General features: G+C 43.6%; 1 protein-coding gene across 1 annotated transcript in view; it reads right to left on the bottom strand.

The window, feature by feature from the left end:
* Positions 1-259: 259 nt before the first annotated feature.
* Positions 260-25,089, bottom strand: part of PAH (phenylalanine hydroxylase) — a 50,851-nt gene continuing 26,021 nt past the window's right edge. Inside the window, exons 4-13 of the mRNA XM_090272602.1 lie at positions 22,490-22,578; positions 16,518-16,585; positions 13,471-13,667; positions 11,300-11,435; positions 10,150-10,219; positions 6,609-6,665; positions 5,724-5,819; positions 5,051-5,184; positions 1,798-1,913; positions 260-1,068 (exon numbers count right to left, since the gene is read on the bottom strand). Of these exons, the coding sequence (XP_090128728.1) occupies positions 1,025-1,068; positions 1,798-1,913; positions 5,051-5,184; positions 5,724-5,819; positions 6,609-6,665; positions 10,150-10,219; positions 11,300-11,435; positions 13,471-13,667; positions 16,518-16,585; positions 22,490-22,578 (1,007 nt within the window). The 3' untranslated portion in view covers positions 260-1,024. The remainder of the gene's footprint in view (positions 1,069-1,797; positions 1,914-5,050; positions 5,185-5,723; positions 5,820-6,608; positions 6,666-10,149; positions 10,220-11,299; positions 11,436-13,470; positions 13,668-16,517; positions 16,586-22,489; positions 22,579-25,089) is intronic.

Genomic DNA, 25,089 nt, shown 5'->3' with positions numbered 1-25,089 from the left:
AAATGCACAACCAACAAACGTAGAAGACCGTTGACTCTCCAGGCATGACTTAGATTATCACAGAGAGCCCCTGCAATGGGTTGGAAATCAGAGACTTTGATTACTCTTGCATGTCATAAGATTATCCAGCTAATATATTTCTAAGGCAATGAGAGAAATATTTCATTCCAAGAAGCATTTGGAAGTGCGTAATGTTGTAACCACTTGAGTTTTTAAACATAATTAAAAACTCTCATTTGCTATTTAATAATGTATTCCATTACTCATTCAATGAATATTTATTGAATATCTACCAGCCAGGCTTTTAGTTAACATCTGTTTTATCTTAAGTGTCTTCAAAATGTCTCCCAAAGCAAATTTTACAATTACTGGAAAACCATAGTGCAAGCTGTGGGAGTCAGGTGGGGAGTTCTATTATCTCCCACCACAGCACTTATAGTTACAATAAAACATACAGAAATGTTTTGATGTTATCCTATGAACTTTAATGTTTGTAACTATTGAATAAGGTCCTGAATTAAAGGAAATCTTCATAGGTAACACAACAAAACAGTTATTAGAATTATAGTTTCCTGAAGTAGAAAATGACCTTCGTAAGCTAAGATTTATATTAAATCCAAAAGTTCAATTCTGATCACAGGCTGTGTTTTACACTGAGTGATATCTACTCCTTTAGGAACTCTCTATGGTAAATATAAAGCTTGAAAGAAGCAGGTCACAAATTTTAATTAACTTTGATGAAATATGACAAACTATTCATTTTAACTCAATTGAGAGTATGTGATTATCATCTCTAAGTCAAAGATAACCCCAAAAGATCTACCACTATGCTTTTGAGTATGTATTAATATACTGTCATTTCAGATTATTTAGATTTATTTGTTAATCCTCCACCTTGTCCAAAAAATTACTTAAGCCTATTATTTCAAATTAAGCTTTGATTTTCAGACTTTTTCAGATAAAAGAAGTAGTTGGGTTTCCATCAACAGATTCTCAGTTGAATGACCTGGTTCTGTCTACGGCTTCACTTTATTTTCTGGAGGGCACTGCAAAGAATCCCAACTTCACCTACAAAACAAACAAACAAATGAGCCACTCATATCATGAACAAACACCCTTCAAGTGTCCATAATGTGTAAAGCACTAGGAAATCCTTGGACTGCATGGAGATGCTAGGTATCACCTCGACCTTCAAGGAGCTCATGGCTTAGGTATGGTGATAGAATTTGGGCAGTGATAGCGTAGGTAGTTACAAGTTTTAGGAAGTACTAGAGCTACTAATGAAATTAGCTTCCTCTTTCCATAGGCTGTTTCTCTGCAAAGGAGTTAACAGTTCTCTCCTTCAGGAAAATCTTCAGCTGTTCTATTTCTTTTTCATGATGATCAATTGATGCTTGCAAGGACCTAAGACATTGAACCTAAAAGTGTGGTTCATACAAACCTCCTGTGTCAGAATCATCTGGAACCTTATTACAAATATGAACTCCCAAGCCCCACCACAAATCTAGTGAATTTAGCCTGGGACTATGACTCATATCTATTCATTTTTAACTATCACCGCAAGTGATTCTGATGCACACTAGGTTTGAGAATGCACAGTCTAAGCAGATAATGTAGCCTAGACCACTGGACTAAGGTATGATGAAGCCACTTCCATTAGTGCCATATTCTTACCTGAAGATGCTTTTCTCCTTACTTCAATATTTAATAAATTTCTTACCATTCCTATTGGGAAGGTAAGAAACTCAGCCCTCTATTTCTGAGAAAGAGCGTGGCCTCAGGAAGTATGTTACTTACTATTGATGGTGTCAGCCAAAATCTTAAGTTGCTGGGTATTGTCCAGGACCTCAATCCTTTGGGTGTATGGGTCATAATGAACTGAGAAGGGCCGCGGGATTGTAGCAGCAAAGTTCCTGAAACCAAAACCATAGATCTGAAGGGCACCATATGGGGAAAGGGTAATTCTCAAAGATTTCTCAGTTGCATTTCACTTGGCTATGAGTAGCACTGAAAACTCATTAGAAGAGGGGGTTTAGAAGCCAGGCTGAGAAGTAAAATGGAGTTTTAGTGGGGTCCTCTTGGGAACCCTTTGCTGTTTTTACATCTATGTGAATATTCAAACACATGTATGCACATATCTCTTTGGTCACCCACCTCCCAAAAGACAGAAGCAGCCTTACAATAAAAGCACAGATCACAATAAGGCCAAATTTTTCATTGTTAAGTAAAATGAAATAAGAAGAGTAAATAAAATCCAGCTAAAGAATATTACAGAAAAAAAAAGACCTCTGAGATGCCTGGCAATCAGTGCAAGAAGGGAAACATGGCTCTCAAGAGTTGAAGACAACAATACGTTATTAATGAAATTTAGCATGGCTTGAGTGCCTCCCATGTACCAAGAACTATGTTAAATTCGTAATGTGCTATAGTCTTTATAATTATCCTTCCAATTTTAATCTTCATAAAAACATTAGTAGAAAGGTACTGTGATTACCTCCATTTTACAGATGGGAAAACTGAGACTTGGGGAGGCTAAGTAACTACCAAGGCCATACTGGCAATAGACTGTGAAGCTGGGAAGAGACCCAGGTAGTCTGATTCTTCACTAGCCTGTGTTCTTCTTCATTACTCCTGGGTCTGAGAGAAATGTGCCCATGAGGGCCTTCTGAAGGACATCAAACAATATAATTAACAAGATATTCCAAAATGACCTATAAGATGCAAATGTATCATAAATGATATTTCTAAGTTGGCTTCTGGTAACAGTAGACGCTGCTATACTGAGAAGACAATGATAAGGGTGGCTAGTAGGGCTCTCCAAGTTTAACAAGAGTAGTGGAGCATAGTGGCTGGATACACAAGTGCCAGAGCCAGAATGCCTGGGCTTACATCTGCCTCTTCCAATGACCACTCTGTGACCATGGGCAAGGTTTCCTCTATACCTCAGTTTCCTTATTCCTCTGTAAGATTGGAGCAAGAGCAGGACTACCTCAAGGAGTTGTAACAAGTGCGGTTCCAGTACAGAGTATTATGTGCATGTTATCTGTTATCTTTTATTAGTGACTAGGGATTCATGAAGAGTAAATGATTAAGTATACCTCTTCACCTCTTCTTCTCTGAAAAGAGCTTTCTCAGCCCAGCTGGTGACATGAACCATGTTGTGCACACCTGATTTTGTTCTGCACCTCTTCTCTCTTATTCTCACAGTGCACCTCATTTTTGCTTTGAGTCACCTACCTCTGCCCCACTGATGTACCTCAGTTGGGAATCAGTCTCAGCACCCAGCCTTCCTCTGTCCAAGGAGTAGGAACATCACCATACTCAGCCCTGTCTTTGCTTAGAACTTGAAACTGAAAGGGGTTGGTGTTGGTTTATCTTAACTCTAAGGCTCTGTGGGAATCCCAGAGATGTCCAGATCCCTCTGTTTTTGAGCATTCTTTTTATAATTCTCTTTGAATCTGCAAGATACCTCTCTGCAGCATGGGACTATTGTGGATGTCTCCTCTGGACCCTGAACACTAGCAAAGAAAGTAGCATTTCAAAGGCCTGAGAGGCCCAGCTCTTGGCAAGCTCTTCCCTGCAGATCTGGGACTGATTACTTTCTGAATTAGAAAGTTCTCTCAAATAAGGCCCATCCCAATGTGATCCCAGTGAGAAAGGGACTGGCTCTGAGCCCGCTGCTCAGGTCCAACTCCTGGCCAAGCACTTACTAGGGGAGTTACATACACTGCTCTATGCTTCTGCATCCTTATTTGAAGGTTAAATGAATCAATACATGGAAAGTACTTAGGATAGTATTGAGCAATAATAAGTAACAGGCATCTTACCTGTTGTTGTTGCTGTTATTATTATCATTATTATTACTCAAGTGGAATATTGCATTAATCCACTAAAACCCACAACACTAAAGGAGTCACAGAAATGGCAGTGTGGAGGCTTCCGGGGCTAGTGGAAGGCTAGGCTGATAGTGAGGGGTAGAGGCTTAGGAGAGAATTGAAAAAGAGTGACAGGAAGGACTTCAGAACCTGGAGAGAAGGGGAGAATGGGGGTAATTTTAGGCCAAACTGTGTAGACTCATGGTAAGCATTTTACCTTTCATGACCTAAGTCCCATGCATTGAAAGCTGACATACCCAGCATCATAGGATCCAAGAGGACTATATACCTCCTGTCTATCATCTATCATTAATGTTTTAAAAAGACATGGTAACAAATGGTGAATATCAGGATAGCCATGTCCAGGTAGACCCTCTGCCTGGCCTGTCTCCTGCTGGGAAGAGAGCTGGTCAGGCTGGTGAATGGTGGGGCTATCAGCTCAGCAGACTGAGAGTTTCAGAGTCCTTGTACTTCTCCATCAACCTCTTGCTGGCCAGCACCTGAGATTGGTGCATTTGCTAATTACTTATTGAGTGCCTTTGATGCGTCAGGCAATGTTGTAAGGGCTGGGGGAAGAACAGAAAACAGAAATGACAAAATCCATATCCTCATGGATTTTAAATCACATATGAGTAGTAGGCATTAATAAGTAGTGAAGAGAAAAATAAACCATAGAAAAGGGTAAGGACTGCTGGGGTGGGGCTAAGTAGTGATTTTAAACACATTGGTTAGAAAAAGACACACACAGGTTAATTGTAGGTGAAGATTTAAAGGAAATCAGGGGAAAAGTTATGCAGGTATCCGGGAAAATAAAGCAAACAAGGGACTTCCCCATGTTATGAGATTCAAAGACTGATTCGGCGGAGGGACCTCTGTGGCCACTCTTTGCACTGGAGGAGTCAATGTGCGGGCTTGGTGGCTGCATTGAACAAGGATCAGGCGGCCAAGCAGTCTGCAGGGATTGGCTTGTCCAGACAGGAAGCTGTAAAACAGGGTCCCACTAAGGAACCCCTGGCAGCAGAGGGTGGAAAGGGACAAGGGTAGAAGGCTCTGTCTGCTGCACTGTTGCTGTGGGCACTAGGGTCCGCCTCCTGGCCCGCCGCCCACAGATCAGTGGCAGCAGACCCAGTCAGGAGGTCCCAAGGACTGGTGGCCCACTTCAGTCGCCCTCTCACCTTACTTTCTCTTTGGCATCATTAAAACTCTCAGCCACGTAATACAGGGGCTGGAACTCTGTGACAGTGTACTCCTGGATAGCTGTCTTCTCCAGGTCCAGGGGCAGAAGCTCCGGCTTGCCCGACAAGCAGTACTGCAAACCCCAAGGAGAAAGTTTTCGTAGTTAAATCAGGGCCAGTGGTCCCTGTTGCATCCCACAGGCCATTTGTACACCTTTCCCTTCTCATCCTGATTCCTTCCGCACCCCAGGCCAGTGCAATAAGCTAAATTATTTTGCATCTACTAGATTCTACCATTTATAGCTCATCTAAAGTCTACTGTCAAGATAGAAAAAAATAATTCCCTCCAACCATTTTTAAGCAAGGTGATCAACAGGCGATGGGGAAGCCAACCACATTTTCTGGCATGTGTTTGCATAGATCTGTATGCACAGTTCAGCCTTGGAATCAGGAGGCCCCTCTATCCTGGAGACCTGTGTAGCTGCAGTTCAATTTCTAATAACCACATTCATGATTAAATCATACCTGCTAAGGTACCAATCACTTGAGGTTAATCCTCAGGATTTCATCACCAAATGGATATAAATTGATTTTCCATAACACCAAGAGAAAAAGAGTCATCAGCTGTTTTCCCCACTTTCGAATCCACCGTCGGTTCCTGTTAGAGCCATACCTGTAATTCACCAAAGGACGACAGGAGCCCAGCGCCATATGCCTTTATGGAGTCTCCTTCTTTGCAGATCCCAAACTCTACAGTAAACCAGTAAATCTAAAATGGAAAGTCAAGTTGAGAGTGAACCCCAAGGAAGGTGAAGGCAGCAGGTGCCCCAGGATCAAGCACAGGCTGCCCAGGTGAGAGTTTGGGTAGGTCTGTTCTCCGAATCAGCATGACCTAGGGTTACCTCTCTGTCTCCTGTGTCTCACATGAAGTCATCGCCTATTGAATCAAGAGTTGGCCGAGTGCCAGTTGTGACAGGAAGCAGTGGTAGTGGGAGAACGTACTGAGGGAGCCCCCAAAGTATTATATACCCCTAACCAGTTCCTCTCTCTAGAACAGGTACTCCTCCACCACTTGTGATTTCTTCTCTGTGGCATCAGCTAGAGTGAGTTGTTCCCATTAAGTTGGTTGAACTTACGAGGCAATGCCATCAGACTCAGCAGTGGGAGGCAGGGGATTGGATGGTGAGAGAATCAATGAGGGGTCATCCCCTCATCTGTGCTAAACTTGGGGTGTTTCTGAATTACCCCTTCAGTCTCTGCCTCCAGACACACTCTCTATGCCCAAGAATTTCCAAGGGTGATTATTACAGCCTGTTGATCCTTTCAAGGCACTTTGTTTTGAATCACACGTAAACATCTGCATGCAGCTGATTTCAAAATCAAACCATTAAGGAGAAATCCAAATGTAAAACTCCGCTTGTACAAATATTATATAACCCAGCACCTTCTGGTTTTCTTTTCAAATGACCTGATGTTCCGGGGAGAATTGAAGCTCCAAAGACCTGAGAGCTAGAGCCCATCACACTTCCACTACCCACCAGGAAAAACAGAAACTCACCGTGGCAAGTTTCTCAACATAGTCATCAGGTGCACCCAAAGAGGCAAGGCCTATTTCCTGTAATTGTGGAGAAACAGAGTCATTGGCATGAATGGGGTCTGGCTATCTTCAACCTTTATCCTCAATTTCAACCTGTATTTGACCACAGGAAGGTGATGGTTAGCCAGATGCCTTCAGAAGGGCCCAGAAAGACCCGGATTGTTCTGTCAAGTCTCCTCTAATTATATATCATAGAATCAAAGATCACTAAAGTAGGAGAAACAATTGGTCCCTTGTATTCACTTTATAGATGAGTAAACTGTGGCTTAGAAAATGAAGCTGACCTGCTCAATACACAGTACTTTGTGTCTAAAGCTTCCTCTCTTGATTACAGCTCAGTGATTATTCTCCCACAGCAGAAATGGAACATTCCTGAGTGCTAGATGAGTCTTACTCACACACCCTGAAGACACCATAGGAGAAGTGCTTGACATCCACCCATGTATATATACATATAGTTGGAGAGTATGAAATATGGACTACTTCTTATCACAGCTCCAACTGTAAAATCTCTCTAGTGGTATTTTGTCTGTAACAGCATTTGCTTCAGCCTGCCTTTTATATGTGTGTGTATGTCTTCCCTGCTGCATGCATCCATTCATTCATTGCAAAAATATTCATTGAGTGCCTTCTATGTGGCTGGAGGTAAACAAAATTGTTAAAGATCATTTATCTCATGGTGTTTACATGTGGATAGGTATAAACAGACCATAAATAATAAGCATATACATGGGTATGTTAGAAGGTTGTAAGTTCTTCGGAAGGAAGGAACAAAAGGAGAAAGGGTCAAAGGGGACTGAGAGGGCCAGGAGTGGAGGAGGTAGCCAGAGTGATTTTAAATAAGGTTCCAGGGTGAGCATTGTTGAGATGACATTTGAGCAAAAACTTGATGAAAGCGAGGTTGTTGGCTCTGTTGAGATCTGAGAGAAGAGCGTTGTATCAGCCACAGGTACAGTCAATGCAAAGCTCTCAAAGGAGAGGTGATTCGGTTAGTTCAAGGAACAGAGAGGGACTAGTGTAGTTAGAGCAGCGTATAAGGGTAGGGGGGAAGTGGCAGGTGATATCAAAGAGGGATCTGGAGCCCAACCATGAATGACCTTTTTGGTAATTTAGGGCTTAAGATTGTCCTCTCAGTGAAATGGGGAGCCATTACAGGGTGTTGAGCAAGATCTTACCGATGTCATCAAAGAGTCACTCTGGCTGCTGTGTGAGACTAGACTGTAGGGAGGGGGTCAAGGGTAGAGGTGAGACTGGTTAGGAGGCTATTGCCATCACCAGGGTGAGAAATGCTACACATGTTTTGAAGGTCAAACACTCAGAATGTTCTGAAAGGTTGGTTGTTGGTATGCAGGAGAGAAAGGAGTCACTCATGTGCCACAGGTGCTTTTGGTTTGAGAAACTGGAAGAATGGAGTTGCCATTAACTAATATAAGGAGGGCTGTGGAGAGGAGATTTGAACTGGAAATTCAGGAATTTAGTTTTGGATAGGATAAATAGAGATGTCTGCTAGGCATCCAAGTGAGGATATTGAATAGGAGGTTGCATATATAAATATAAGTTTTAGGATTAAAGTCTTGGGTGAATATATAAATATGTTCATCATCAGGATGAAGGTAATATTCAAAGCTATGAAATTGGGGGAGATAACCAAGTAATTAATGTAGACAGATAGAAGGACCAAGAATTGGGTCCTCTATAAAGCAGAAGGCTATATAGTCTTAGTCCCTGTATTTCTGCCTTAGCCAAACCCAATACCTGACCCAGATTACATGCTGGGGAAATGCTGTCTAGCATAATGAACCAAAGTTAAATACTGGCTTAACCTGGCTCTACTTTCCTGCTCCTTCCCCATCTCCACTCCAGACATATCACAGTCCTAGGTCATTTTTAAATTCAAGATCAAAATTATACCCTGTTCCAGTAGTCACCATTCTTTGTGGGCCCAAAGCTTGCTTAGAACATGGGGTCCCAAGATTTCCCTATGCCCCACCCTCTCCCACTCCTCCATCTTTCACTCTAGCAGTAAGTAAGTTCTGCCTTTAGATCAAAAAGAAATGTGCTCAGGGAAGCTTCAAAATGGTTCTCTGCCTTGGGACTGTCCAGGTCAAAATTGAGACCATATGACCTTCATGGCCCACAGCTTCCATCTCTTGCCCCAGGTTATTGCCCACTCCTCTGTGGGGCTCTGCAAAATGGAAATGGCTTAAGGAAGATTGTTACTGAGCATCTGATTGGGCAGAATAGCTTCTGGTGGGGAGAACAAAAAGTTCCTATTCTCTGAGAAGAAAACTGATTTGTTTTTGGCCATAGTAACAAATCCTGGCTTTAAAGCTTCCCAAACAATCAAGGACATCCTGGCAGCAAGAACCACACTTCTGAAAGTCAGCCAGTCAGCAATAACGTCAGTCCAGCGTTGATGCTTCCCTAGTTAAGGTTCAACTAATCCTTAAACACTTCCACTTCTAAAAGTACAATGATCTCTGAACTCCACAATTCCCAGAACCCTACATAAAAGCAACAGTTTTCTTTGCTCAGAGAAGGCTGTGTCTCATAAGTATAGTTCTCCCTTACTTAGCAAGCAATTAATTCAGCTCTTTGTTTGTTTATCTGTTTCAACTATTAAGTAGTAGCCTCTTCATTCAATAGTAGAAATATTTATTTCTTCCAGCTGCTTACAAAATTGACATACAATCCCATTACTATGAAAACCATCCTCAGTCCAACATTTGCTCATGGGTCATTCCATTTGATCCTCATTGTGGGTTTGTGTGTATGGGTTTGTGTCCGGAGGGCTGTTTATTGATCCATATCTGTGGAGACTGAGGCACAGGGTGGCCTGGCAAGGACAGCTGTCTCAGGTCACACAGCCGATTGGTGGCACAATGGTGCCTATGAATGTATCATTCAACAATCTCACAACCCCACCTACTCAGCCATGGTTCTAGGCTGCCTCTCATTGCCAGGAGAGCATGAGTAGGATTCTTTCACTGATCCTGAAAGCATTTTTTAAAACCTGGTCACCACTGTGATAGATGAATCAAGATCTAGCCTGTTATTTTGATTATAGTAGAAAGACCATCATCAAAACAACTGGCTTATTGTTTTTTGCTATCTCTGAGTTGGCTTTGGATTCTATTGGCATTGAATTCTTGGCAAATGCCATCTTACTTAATAAAAGCATATACCAAATGACTGCTTGAAAAGGCAAGGTTACTTCTACGTGGGGATCAGGGAGGCTTTCATGGACAAAAAGGCTCCACACTATACAAATGAGATTGGCAAATTCAACAATTTAATTCAGAGAATGAGCAATTCTCTAATCCCATGCTGTGGTGTCTTGAATTGGTATTTAGCCATTGCCATGGGACCACACACCTATCTCAGGTGGGAGCACAGAACTGTAACTTTCAGAAGATAAAAGGCTGCCTCTATGATGTCAATTTATTTGAGCAATCCAGGTCTCACTCCTGTAGCTAGAAGGCTAAAGAGATTCACTCCTCACCTGGGAAAACTGGGCAAAGCTGCGATCTGAAAACAAGGGCACATGTCCCAACAGCTCATGGCAGATGTCACTGAAAGACAGAAAGCACAGAGTTTGGGAGTAAAGAAAGGTTATAAAGCAAGCTAGACACAGTCTTCCTACATGAGGAATGGGTGGAAAGAAATAAAGTAATTCATTCAGGTTTATGATCTCACTTCCAAGAATAAGTGGTGTGCAAACCTTGGGATCAGATGAGGCAGGGTATAAGAGAAAAGAAAAAAGGGAAAAGAAAATTAAGAGACAGGGCATGGCACAGGAGCCAGGGGGCCTTAGGTGTATGCCCACTGAGGTGCAGAGGAGCAAATATTTCCGTGGGCATCCTCCTATACACCCGAGTGAACTGTTTGTCATGAACACTTCCAATCTCAAGTCTTCACCTTGGCATTGACATTCCTGGGCAGATCCAATGTGCTGAGTTATTCTCCACAGGAAATTTAAAAAACTTTTTAATAGTACGGTTCCTCTCTTATTCTGGAATGGGTAGCAGTCAGTCAGGGAAAGAGACTTACATTGATTTAACCCTTTATGTGCCATATTTATTAAGAACAGATCTTTTCTGATTTATAGTAAAGAACTTTGTGGGCAGGGAAAGATTATTTGGTGTGTCCTGCTGACTTTTTATATAAATTGCTTAATTTCTAGCTGCCTAAAAAGATAGATAAATTCAAAAGTAAGCAGCATAGGAGCCAGCCATTCTATACCTGCCGCCAAAACACAATCTAGGCCAAGAAAGCGTAGACTCAACTAGGGGTGTATTTAGGAAGTATTGAGATAACCTGCCACCTCTCCTTCCTGTTCCCATTTGAAACTCCACAGCTCTGACTTCTACACAATCTCTTTGGAATTTGATTGTGACGTTTCATTCCCATGGCCAGGGGAGGTCTGAATCTTTGGCTCACAAGATGCCCAAATTTCCAATCAGTATGATCTATCTATTTGGACAGAGAAAATCCCTAGAAGAGATGAGTTTTTCTCTTAGTATCAAACAATCAAATAATGCAGGCAAATTGGTCTATAGATTGGTCCACAATGAACCCGAACCCCATTCCTGAATGAGGGAGAAGTGGCATGTACTGTCCCTGGCAACCAGTGGCAGGAGAACAATACTCACGGCTCGGGTGTATACATGGGTTTGGACCCATGTCTGATGTACTGGGTACAGTGGAAGACTCGGAACGCCAGGCCTCCCAGGAAATCCCGAGAGGAAAGAAGGCCAGCCACAGGTCGGAGGCGGAAACCAGTGCAAGCTAGAGAGCAAGGGAGAAAGAAATCTGAATGCCCATCACAGCAGAGCCAGAGGGGCCTGCAGCTTTAGGCAGGGAAGCAATACACCCAGCCGTGCAGGAGCGTGGGTGCCGACACCAGGTGGACTGGGCTTCAAATGTCTGCCCCGATACTTTTCAGCTGGGTGATGTGGGCCAAGTCAGTTCACTTCTCTGAGCCTCAGTTTCCTCATCCGCAACACATGGATAAACACTTCTTAAGATTATTCTAAGGATCAACAGAGCTTGTAAAGTGCTTTCACACACTTTGGAAACATCCAATAAATCTAGCGTTCATTATTGTGCATTAAGGTGAAACACTTATTCTCCACCTCTCCTGTTTCCAGAGTGCAAAGGGACTTTTCACTGCTCTTCCCAGGGAGGAAAATAGGAAAGGAGCACCCTGTCCTCCCTATTCACCCTGTGAGGAGCAGGGATTTTCCTGATTGAAGCCTTTAGGAAGAGGAATGAAGACTCTCGATTCCACACTGTCTTCCCTTTCTCTCTTGACTGTCTTTCCATAAAGGAGCACACTCTGGTCTGCTCTTGGCCATGCAATGGACTATACCCTGTGCCAATGAGTTGTCAAGTAAATTCACCTAAACTAGGGATGAAATGCCAGGAAGGTCCATGCTGGCTGCATATATATCCCTACCATGTTCTCTAAGCTGCTGCTGCCAGTAATAAAGCTGACATTTTGTTCCCCTTACTCTGGTTCCTATATTTGTCTCTCAATTTTTGTCAGACTTAGGAAGAAAATAATGACAGTGAGCATGATAATAATAATAGCTCACACTACCATATCTCAGACACTGTTCTAAGCACTTTATACATACTAACTAATCCTGATGAAAAAACAAAAAACTCTGTCAGGTAGATGCATTTACTATTCCCACTTCACAGATGGGGAAGTTGAAACACAGAGAGGTTCAAGTTCTTGTCCAAGGTCACAGCTACAGAGAGCCTGGCTTCAGAGGCTTTTCTCTTAATTACTACTATATAACTCCCCAGTTGCTATTATTAATGTTTTCTTCTTATTATTATTGGTCATGACAACATGGGTAATTAGCCAAAGAATGTCTTTCAGACCGCTTACCCTTCCACCTGTGTTCCCTGGACCTTGAGGGTGAAGTTTATTCTGCTTGAGCTCTAGTTCCCCTATTTAACTGAGAAGCAAAGACTCTCTAAATGACAGGAACCCAAAAGGTCGTCTAGCCCATCGCCAACCTGTCTCAGCTGCCACTTCCCTTCCTGCCACACTGTCTCCCTGGCTCTCAGCCCCGGGGCTGACCATAGCATCTCCACATAGCTTAGAAGCATGGTAAGTTCTCCATTTCTATAAACCAGTGGTCTGTCTTCCCACTTTTCCTCATTCTACCTGGCACATAGTAGGTATTTACTATGGGTTAGTTGATTGTTTTATTTTGGTTTTAATGAATTAACAAAACACTTCCTGGTAGAGAGGATAACACTTATCTTCCTGCAAATGATGGGAGGTACTCAAAGTCCAATTTAGCCCAAATGCACAGAGTACCTACTGTAGATGCATCACTGTAATAAGATGCATCTTATTTTATTCTCACAACTGTCCTATGAGAAAGGCTAAAAGACTGACACAGACCCCATTGGACAGATAACAAAACCGAGGTAGGTTCACCCAGCTAGAGAAAATCAGAGCATAATTCATACCAGATGGATATATGATATATAAACTTAGAGCCCAGGGCTCTTAGCACTGCCCCATAAATTATACATTTTTTACACAAAGGAACACTGTAGTCATCTCATAACATAGAAGAGGTGCAAGGAGAACCCTGATTGAGAGACCTAGGCTTTGAGTATTAAAAAAAAAAAACACTTTTCAAAGGCATTAATAGGCAAAACTCACGCCTGGTGCCTTTGCAGGGAGGCAGAGCTCAGCCGTGACATTTCATTTTTCCTGAGAGAATCCGCCTGAATGCATTGCCACAAACACACTTTCCCTCCTGCCCCTTTACCCTTGACCCCGATGTGGACTTACACTGCAGAAACTGAGAAACCTCTTCCAGCTGGGGAATGTTGTCTTCACGGAAGCCACAGTACTTCTCCAGCAGTGGGAAGATGTGATTGTGCTCGTAGCAAGCATGAGTTTTATACAAGGTCTTCAGGGTCCTGAACACCGTCCCCCATGTTTTCTTCTCTTCCTCTGTGTACTCCACCCGCGGGATGGGCTGCCCACTAGAATACAGGCATCAGTTACTTGTCTCTGGCAGGGCATGGGCATAGTGGCGGATGAAGGAGCATCAGCTGGGGAAACGGTCCTGGGTCTGTGAGGTGCTACCCCCCAGACTCCAGGGCATTTCATAAGTCGTTTGAAAGAAGGACATGCCACTTGACATAGGAAACAGTCAACTGATTCAGTTAAACAACAATACAAGGTCTCACCTTCTCCACCGCACCAAGGATTTGCTGTCACTTTGGGAAGTCACTTGGACTTTTTGCTCTGCTATCTCTCCAGTTGTTTAAGTAAGGTGGAAATTCACTTACCTTCAGAGGCCAGACAGGCTATGTAAATATGTAAACTAGCAGGTACAGACAACAGGAGGGTGGGGTTGAGACAACTGAAAAGTGCATCCTCTCTCTAAACAAAGGCATCCAAGTTCAATTAAAGTTTTGTATTATGTCAACTAAAGCAATTATATCTGAGGGCTAAAGTGGATGTAATGTGTGCACTGTGAGTTTTAGACCCTTGTTTAGCGGGCTTGCCCTTGCTGGGTTTGGTATTTCGGCCCCTGGGAAGTTACAATGATATTTAAACTCACGCTAGGTACACAATCTGCTTACCTAGGGTCTCCTGCGATGACGTAACAGAACTATAGGGAGCTTGCTGATGTACATGCGTTGGTGCTGCCCCATAAAACTGGAATCTGTGGGGGAGGGGAGGGTCCAGGCATCTAGATTCCAATAAGGTCCCAGGTGCCGCACTACTGTTTGAGGGTCTTTAGTTTGAAAGGTCCTTTTGAAAACTATCTACGAATGAGCTGTTCTCTGAACAGTGAAATAAAATAAAAGCAAACAAAGTCTGACTGCGAAGACCAGGGACAGTTCTGGGGGCTGCTGGCCTGTTTGCTCAGAGTTGCACAGTGTCTGGGGCAAGGCAAGACTGCTTATCTCAGAATAACGGCTCATCGTGATCAGGCTCCAAGCTTTCAGAATTGTAGCTCATCCAAAGACAGGAAAGAAAAGTCAGTGTTGTGTTCTGCGGAAAGGTGGAAAGGGATCAGGGGGGAAAGACAGATTTTTGCTAAAGTATTGAAAGCAAGACAAGGTCCTGTAATGACCAGCAGGGATGGTACAAAAAACATACGGTAAGTCCCTGCCTGGGGATGCAGCATTACTTTAGGGCTCAGTGTGATGAAGGAAAAGAACAGGCTTTAGAAATGAGCACAGTGGGTTCGATACTTGGCTGTGCCATTTCATGGCTGAATGGCCTTGGGCAACTCGGTAAACCTCTCTGAGCCCTGCCTGTGCAGCTGTCGCGTGGGCTAACTATTCAGAGACACATTTTATCAACTGATTGATATACTGAGATTCTATGAATCATAATGCATGAGTTGGATCCCCTTGTGGAACAATTATTGGGAGGGTGCCAGAGACCCTAATGTGGGGGCTGTTGGCATGGAGGGTGGCAAGAGCCAAGGAAGAGGGCCAAAGTTGAGTCCTGAAAGATGCTATAGTTTCTGGAGTGGGAGGAACTAGCCAGAGAAGACTGAGAAGAAACCTCAGAAAGGAAGGAGAGGAACCAGCAGAAAGTAATGTAGTTGGAGGAGTACAGTCTCCTGGCTCTGAGAATTCCCAGACTCTCAGGGAAGTGATTGAGAATGACTTTGGAGTTAAACAAGCCTGAGTTCAAAAGCAGAGCATGCCACTTACTAGAGTATGTCTTTAGTAAGTTACTTAGGTATTTTAAGCATTAGTTTTCCCATCAGGAAAATGGGGAGTTACTGTTAAGACTAAATGGAAATAATGTAAACAAAGTGTTTAGCAAACCCCCAGACATAGCAGGGAGATAATAAATGTGATCTATTATTATTGATTAGCTGAAGAAGGACTCTTGTCTATACCTGATTTGATGGCATCCACCTGACCATGCTGGGGCAAAAGTAAGGATGGGAGAGGGAGGTCCCCACATTCTGTGATTCCCACTTGCCATAAGCCAAAACCCACATGTGCTAGGCCAAGGTCACCACAGTTTTGGATCCTTCTGCTACCAGGAGTCATTCAGAAAAGGAAATGTGCTCATTTGAAAGGTGACTTTGTCTTCAGTATAGCACACTATGATCTATCTCCTTTATCTCTCTCATAGTCTAAGTTCTTAAAGAACCATTACTCAGTGCTCTGGCCAGTTGTTAAGTTTCTTCTTGTGCACATCTTTTCTCATGTCCTGAACTCAAAAATGGAGCCCAGACCCCCAGACACTAAGTTTCCCATAGGAGCATCCCTGAGATCCCTAAGGACTCAAAATAGCACACCAGCTCTCTTCCAAATAACGTGTTGATGTTTGCATTTTCCTTTGGTAGAGGAAGGAGCAGAGAATCCCAGAGAGGGGAAAAAAAAACAACACTCATCGGAAAACTGCCCTCTGCAGCTGGGTCCGATTGGATGAAAGGAAAACGCTGAGTCTGACTCCCCTGAAACCTCAGTAAAGCAGCCAACTGCTTCTTGAATGTAAATGATTCTCTTTTTCTTCCTTCCATGTTTAATAGGGAGAGTACCAGAGGCTCTTTTATTCAGGATGGAGGCCTTTTATAATTACTTCAGACATCACTGCGCTAATTACACAACAGAGCCTAGGAGCAGAGCTAGGTCCCAGCTCAGTGGGTAATTTTGTTTTGCCTAGCAGGATTTTTTAAAACAGGTGTTATTAAAGGGAGGGTCTACACACACACACACACACACACACACACACACACACACACACACACACGGCAAGACTCTCCATGCTGGTGTTTTCCAACCTTGGCCAAGGGAGAGGCAGGGTAGGAGTGTGCTCTTCCCTCTTTCCCCCACCGACCAAAGCAGACTTACTGTCGGTAGTTGTAGGCTATGTCAGCAAACTGCTTCCGTCTTGCTCGGTACACAGGGTCTTTAAAACCCTAGGAGAAAGGAGACACTTGCTAATCTCATGGCTTTGAAAGGAAAGGCCTTGCATACCTATTCACGCTTTGAATGGGCACCCTTGAACTTGGCCAGTGTGTCTCTCCTTGCCTTGATTGTACCCTGAAGGTGAAGTCTCACTGAGAACAAGGGTGAGCTCTCCCACCACCAGGATGAATGACACATTATTAGCAACACCTTCAACCCAGTGTGAGGCTCTGTGCCACGGAATCACAAAGTGCAAAGAGTGTACAGGTTTTAAAGAAATTTCATCCGTAGCATTTCCAAAGTGGCAACTTGCTAAATTAGTCCAAGCCAGTAGGATAGACGTCTATGACGAAGATATACAATACCCACTAAAGGCTGACTAATGGAGTCTAGCACTGCCTCCTAACTTCTTGATAGACAAACCATGTAGGCTTACAGTCATTGAAATTTTTAAAAATACCATTTATTCACTGACTACTATGTGCCAGTCTGTGTGTGCCAGAAACTCATTTTATTTATAACTCTCACCAAAAAAACTTGCAAAGTAGACTATTTTAAAGAGATATCTGTACCCCCATGTTAACTTCAGCATAATTCACAATAGCCAAGACATGAAAACAACCTAAGTTTTCACTGATGGGTGAATGAATAATATTCCATTTATATATAAATATTATTCAACCATAAAAAGGAAGAGAAAATCTTCTAACAGTATGAATGGACTTTGATGGTATTATGCTAAGTGAAAGAAGTCAGACAGTGGAAAAATACTATATGATCTCATTTATATGTATATATTGTGAGAAATAAAGAAGTGCAAATGTTTCACACTAGAAAAGTAAAGTAAAATTACCATACATTTTTTTCCATTACAAACCTAAGTTTCAGATGAGTTAAGGTTAGTAGTTTAGAAAATGTTCTATGACATGATTATTATAAAGTATAATCCATTTTTCCTTAGCGCATTGAGTGGTTTTGAATCATTAATCCCAGGTAGAAAAACTTAGAAATCTGAAAAATTTGAACTACCATTGGGTCTACTTATTCTGGGAGAAGATAAGTTGCTTTGAGGTGATATGATCAGAAAATTGGGCACCATGATTTGATTTCCAAGCAACACTAACATACCTGTCTACTGGGCTAATGAAGAACATATCTCCATACTTCAAACTCAAAATATAAATTTAATGGTTGTCAATCATTAAGGCTCATTTGTGACAGTCACCATCGCCTACCAGTCTTATTTAACAGTTAGTAGTAAATGGCTTTCAACAACTCTGAAGTGGGAAGTGTAGACTTTGAGACTCACAAGGTGCCTTGGAGAAGGGGAGGACATCTGTCTAAAGAAGCTGAAGCTCAGAGTCATTTGCCCAAGAATCCTTAACTACAGAACCAGGACCCCCATTGGGGTTTTCTGGTCCTACCCAAGCTGGTGAGTGGAGGTTTCAGGGTTGCGGCAGAGAACTGGGGAGACAAGAGAAAAATTCAGAGGGAATATAAAAATATGTAAGTGAAATGTTGGGAGAAATACACCACAGCCTAACAAATGTTATGAAAATGAGAAACAGTAGCAGTCTTATTATTGTACTACTTATGCTTTTGAAGTTTTCTAGTGTGTGTGTGTGTGTGTGTGTGTGTGTGTGTGTGTGTGTGTGTGTGTGTGTGTATAGGAGCGTATAGTTAGAAAAAAGTAAAATACTAGTAAAAACCCAACTCAAATCATTATGGGAAGTGGGAGCAGATTCACTCATTGAAATATATCAACACACGCCTATGTACTATATTGCACGGTTTTCTCCATGGGATGGTTTCTAACCATGGTCCTTTTTGACTCAAAGTTGCTAAAAAAGCTCATTATTAGCCTGCAAGACGACTCTGCCAAGTAGGCTGCATGGACTTTGGGCATTTGCTCTCTCAGTGACCAGCGAAATGTCACCTTGAAGTTTGTCTCTCGGGGAGTTGGCCTTGCGTCCTTTGGGCTGCTGGGTGAGCACAGGCCCCTGCAGCCACGCCGAATACACTCTGAATGAAGCTACAGTTGGTGAGGACTAATCATCCTGTCTCAATTTACGCTAATAGCAGCCGTGTCAGTAGCGCCGTATGTAATTTATTTATAATCACCCTGTCTCAATTAAGCTAATAGCAGCAATTTTGGTTGCACTGCGGGTAACCAAGTATGTTTTGACAGGAAAATATATTGCTGGTGAAGAGGTGATGAGGGGAAGGGGAAAGAGGGAGGACAGATGGAAGAAAGAAGAGAGAATTTTACAGGATGCCAAGTTGACAGGCAATCACTTTGCTTCCTCTCAGAATTTTTGTTACTTGGGGCGGGGAGGCGGGTTTGGGGAAAGGGTAGCTCTATGGAAAAGCCTTCTGAGTATCTTCTAGACAGAGATCTTTGTGTCATCATTTCTGGATATCATGGCTAAGGTTAAACCTCAGAAATCGTTAGTTAGAGAGGCTGGAACTAATATAAAAAATAATATCGAATGTCAAATCTCATTGAAAAAAATAAAATTAAAAAATAAAATGACTACAGGCAATTTGTACACTAAAAAAAATGTCCGATGGCTGGGTTGGATTTTTAACCTGTCTGATCACTAGGAGCACGCGCCCAGGTCGGTCGGTTTACCTCTCACAGCCTCGGTTCCCCCATCAGTAAAACCAGCCAGTTCATGGCAGCTCCCTCACAGTGTTGGGTGGATTAGATCAAGTACATTTCTGAGGATAAAGGAGACATTCACGCTGACCAGTGTGGCTCAGCTGGTTGGGCATCATTTGGCAGAACAAAAGGTCACCAGTTCGATTCCTGGTCAGGGCACAATATTGGCTTGTGGGTTCAGTCCCCACTCGGGGCACTCAGGAGAGACAACCAATCGGTGTTTCCCTCTCACGTTGATTTTTTCCTCACTCTCTTTCTCCCTCTCTCTAAAAATAAATAAATAAATAAATAAATAAATAAATAAATAAATAAAATTTTTAAGGAAAAGGAGACTGTCAAAAAAATAATGCGTTTGTGCACAATGGCAGGAAGTCCGAAAGCTGAGACATCGTGCTCAGAACGTCAAAAGGATACATGCTGGAAGGGTCACTGAGCCTCATCATCCATCCTTGAGCTTTTTAAACAGCATCTAGCGAATTCTTACCTTGCTATTTATGTTTCATCTAGGCCAATAAGGAGATCCTTTGGCATCCTATCAGTCCCATGCCAACAGGAGAAAGGTTGGTACACAGGAGACAAGAGGTTCAAAGTCACATTTTAAAAATATCTACCATTGCCATCCGGTAGACACAGGCCAAAGGTTTACAAACCAAGGGGACACAGGCAGGGCTGACCATGACTCCTGCCCTTGGCCGTGCTGTGTTGTTAGCCATGGTCATCGCCAATCAATCCTGCTCTGGGAAGGACTCAGATACCTGGTTTGGTTGCCCAAGCCAGGAACCCGGGAGTCGTTGTTTTACTTCTCTCCTCCTCCCTTCCTTCACATCCAATAATCAATTTTTGTCCATTTTTTCCTTCAAATACCTTGAGTCTGTCCTTTTTTACTGTTTTCTCACTGCCACACCTTGATTGAGGCCTCATCACTTCTTGCTTGAACTGTTATGACTACTTTTTTTGACTCCTCTCCAAAGCCACCCGCCTTGACTTCAGCTCACACAGACTTACAAGAGGCAAGCCTGGTAGCCTCTCTCCTTAAAAACCTTCAACGGCTTCTCATCACTTTGAGGATATAGTCTAAAATCCTTAAGATAGTCCGCAAGGCTTTACGTGATCTTGCCCTTGGCTACATTTCTAACTCTTTGTTGACCTACAACTGCTCACAGATTATGTCCCCAAATTTACCCAGATTGGTCTTAATTTTTCAAACACGCCATGGTTTGTTTTTTTTTCCCATGGTGCCAGGCTCACAGTGGTATCCCAGTCCCCTTGGCCATCCCTTTGTGGAGAGTAGTCACCCCTCCTCCCTCAACCCTACACCTGGAGGCTCCTGGAGGGCAGGGTTCATGTTCCATCAATCATTTCAACCCCCTGCCCTGCACATGGCCCGAGACACCATTCACAGACATGTGAGGCCACACAGCCCTCCCTGGCTGAGCGTTCTCATCTGAAAATGAGAGAGTACAACCCTCCCACTGGTTAAAATATTTAAATGTTTTAAATGCAGGTAAAGCATATCACCCAGCTCCTGGCACACCACCCATGCTCAAGAATATCACTCACTAATAAACATGTGTGGATAGAAGACAGAGAACAGGGATGGAGGGAAGGTGGGATGGACAGAGTGACGTACAGCTATCCTCATTCATTTGTCCACTTCACAGACACCCTAAGGCAGATGCCTTTCAACTCTGTTTCAGGAACAATCCTTCCCTGGTCTCCTTTCTCAAGGCAGCTGTGCTAGAGGCCAAGAGCAAGGGATTAGAGCGAGACAAGCCCGTCCTGAACACCGCGGACAATGCGGAACAGAGGGTCCTCTCCAGGGGAACACATGCCCCTCTCCTCACACCCTGGAGGGTTTGCTCTGTCCTTGGCCCGTCAGCTCCCAGCTCTGATGAGCAGCCACAGGAAGGAACAGAGAGAGCCTGGCCTCCTCATCGGGGGGACTGTGTACCTGATAAATTGTGTTTTATGACAAAGTTCATGACACTGAGAGGCCAGGGAGCCAAAGATGTGGGCTGGGTCTATAAGAGAAATTAATTCCAGAGTTTTAAGGTCAGCCCTCGTGGACTGGCCTCTCCTGCCACATCCCCAAATGACAGGACTGTGGCCAATGGAGGGGATGGGGGTCAGGGCAGAGGGACTGGAGGCTGGTGAGAGGAGAAAGGACCAAGATGGGCTGATCCTAGGCACTGGGTCAGACACGACCAACCAGCTTTTCAGAGAAATGTTATCTTTGGAGATGCTTTGCTCCCAGGGCCCCCTGCTAAGAGGCCTCTGACAGAGATGTGTCAAAGGGGGTTTTCACAAGTTACTCAACAGTAAGGACCCACATGAGGTGAGGAGAACACAGACACCGGGCGAAATGCGGACACTTCCATTCAAGTTCTGCTAAACCGCTGCGAATAACAACAGCATTCACATCCTTGAACGATCGATTCCTGGAGCCATTTGCCGGGTGGACAGTAAAGGACCGTCACCCCAGTGGTGGCACTTCTCACCCCAGGGGCTGTCAGAACTGGCTTCGAGCCCAGGTTGGGCTGCGGCTCCCCAGGACACTCCAACCCAGAGAAGAGGGGGATAAAATCTCCCCAACCTGGTCCTCTGCCCGGAAATCATTTACAGACCCACTCCCCTGCCCCTGGGACCCGGGACACAGTCCGAGCTCTCCATCCGGTACGTCAGACATTTTCACATCGGACGCTCACACCTAACACACCAACCAACCATTCTAAATATTCCAGATCCTTTCAGAACCCTGACCCTTGCGCATGCTGTTTCCTCGGACCGGAAGGCCTCCTGTTTCCTTACTTGACCAGCGTCTTCCACTCAGTTTCCAAGATCCTGTCCCTAGGCCACCACTCCCCGTGCCCCACTGGACCTGGCAGAGCTGTTAGAATAGGTTAATGCTTCCCAACCACTTGAATTAAACCTCTGTAAGATGAAGCCATGGAAATTAAGATGACTTACATATCTGTGTGTGTGTGTGCATGTGCGTGTGTGTGTGTAGATGCACACTTGCATGCCTGTATTATATATGTACAAATAATAGTTTCTGGATAGTAATCCCTGCTCACTGCCACAGCAATAATGACCAGGACAATGATGAGGTCACCACCATCACTAAGTAGGCACTCCGTAAATGACTGCTGTATAAGCAAACAAATGAAGACACCTTCCTCCAAAAGGAGTGATGGGAGTAAGATGGGCGAGGGGAGGACCTGAAGGCATCTTAAGGGCAGGGCAATGGACTCACGGGGTGGTCTGCATCCAGTTCCGCTCCATAGCTGAGAATTTGGTTGGCAAATCTGTCCAGATCTTGAATGGTTCTTGGGAACCAGGGCACTGCAACACAGAAAGGACAAAGTCCTGAGTGGCAGATTGGCAGGACACGGCCAAGACGTCACCAAGGGCAGAAGTGTGTAATCAACCCCAAGTAGTTGCGTCAATGGTGGTGAAAGTGGGGTTCCTGATAACCACCAAGTTGCTGATCAGACATGAAATCCCATTTTCTTTGAAAACTGATTTTATTTTTTTTTTTTTATGTCAGCTTTGTTGAAGTATAATCGGCAAAGTTGTGAGATATTTAAAGTGTACGTGATTGTGATTTGGTAATCATATTCATTGTGAAAGGATTCCCCCACACATCTCTTTTTTAGAGGGGGAAGGGTAAGAACACTTAATTTCTACTCTCTGAGCTCATTTCAATTGTACAATCCAGTGTTACTAACCATAATCACCATGTTGTACATTAGACCCTCAAACCTAAGTCACCTTAGAACTGAAAGTCTGTGCCCTTTTACCAACTCCATATTTCCCGTACCTGTAGGTCCTGACGAATACTTACCTACTCTCTGTTTCTATGGCTTTAATTTTTTTTTTTTTTTTTGGGTTTTATATATAAGTAATACCATGCAGTATTTGTCTTTCTCTGTCTGGCTGATTTCACTCAGCACCTTGGAAACTAATTTTAAAACACATTCACAAACATTCTCTTTCCCGGAAATTTTCTCTGAATTGGCTCAAAATTCATCTCCTTCCCACCAACCATGGGAGAGTAGAGTAGCTGTTGATGTTTTTCTTTAGCAGCAGAGTATTACATGTAACCCCAGAATATAAATCAGATAAAATAAAACAACAGAGCTGTTCTGTTGTCAGCAAGGATGAGTCCACCAGACCCCATCTTCCTATCGTGTATCTGCCCCCCAAAGGCCCCCAGGTATCTTGGCAGAATCTTTTGATGGCAAAGACAACTTGAAAGTCACTGGTGAAGCGAATGAAGTCAGGTAACAGGTGCCCGGCAGAACCCAAGGAATCTGCGGACTTGCGTGTGTTAGGAGCAGCACAGCGCGGGACAAGATGGGGTCTGAGGTGTGTGGCCTACAGCTACTGGGTCCCACTTCGAGAAGGACCCCAGGGGGGAAGAGCGGATGGCAGCACCCAAATCCCTGTGGTCTACAGGTAAAATTGTCCCAGGAATGAACAGAGACTAGAATATTCTTGGCTGGAAGGTCCCTGAGGGCAGGAACCATGAATGCACTATAGTTCCAGGTGCATAGAAGAAGGAAAAGAAGGAGCCATAAAAGGAAAAAGAAAAAAAGGAGAACATGGAAGGAAGGATGGGAGGGAGGATGGAAGGAGGAAGAAAGTCTGGTCATGTTAACATGTAAGGCATTAATAACTAATCATCATGCACCCAGAGTGTCAACTCTGGTTTAGTTGCTATTTCTGAAGTATCTCCAAAATTAGGAAGGTGTTATGAGACTCTTCTTATACCGATGAGAAAGTGGGAGTCTGAAAGCCTAAATAACTTTTAAGATCACATGAGAAATAAGAAAGTGATAAATCCAGAAAATATCAGAGAATAAAAGTAGACATGGGCGGGGGGGTTGGATGGGGGGAGTATGAAGTGAGCCCAAGGCACTCCTCATTCCCCTGAAATACGATTTAGGGGAAAAGATGCTGAACTTTCAGTCAATCAGGTATGGCTTTGAATCCAGACTCCATCTACCTCCATATGCTCTCTGGGCCTCAGTTCTAACTGGAAAAACAGAAATAATAGCAACAATAATAGGAAGAAGAATAGCAGACATTTTTTGAGGCCTAACCGTGTGCCAGGCACTGTGCTTAGCATTTTGGATGGAATGCCTCGTTTAATATGTAGATTGATGTGAAGAGTAAATGAGAACTAGGCAAAGGGCACAGGCCAGTGTCCGGACCGTAAAAGGTATCTTTCCACCGCTAGCAGGTCATTTCTGATTCTGGCCTGAAGGCTCACTTAGGGCAAGAAAGACCATGGGTGCCATCTAGTGGCCATACTTGGGAAATGTCATCCATGATCTAGACAAGGTAGCACCAGGTGAGAACCAGCCACCAAAACAAGATGGTTATTTCAACAGCATTAATAAAGGTTCATTTTTTTAAATAAAAAAATAAAGATTCATTTGCAGCCTTGTTCCCATGGGTCTGAGGTGCTAAGCTCTCTACAGTCCATGTAATAAAAATGAACACTGAGTGCTATTCTAAATATTTTACCCATGCGGTGGGTACTATTGGTCTCCCCATATTACAAATGAGGACACTAAGGTATAGAGAGGTTGAGTGGCAAACCCGAGCACACACTGCTAGAAAGCAACAGAGTCAGGATTCTAACTCAGGCCTGGCTGACTGTGTGATCTCAGGTCTTGACAGCAAATCCACCCACCACTTACGGGGCGGTAGCAGAGTGCGCAGGTTTGGAGGGCTGGCCCTGGAGCCAGATTGCCTGGCTGTCTTTGCAGCTTCCTGCCTGGAGGTTCCCATGCCCCTGAAGCCCATTCCTCCAGACCAGCTCCTTGTGATAACAATAACAGGAAC

This window comes from Furipterus horrens, unplaced genomic scaffold (assembly GCF_987537825.1).
Source record: "Furipterus horrens unplaced genomic scaffold, mFurHor1.1.pri manual_scaffold_4, whole genome shotgun sequence".
NCBI lineage: Eukaryota > Metazoa > Chordata > Mammalia > Chiroptera > Furipteridae > Furipterus > Furipterus horrens.
This window is presented reverse-complemented; position numbering and strand designations above follow the sequence as displayed.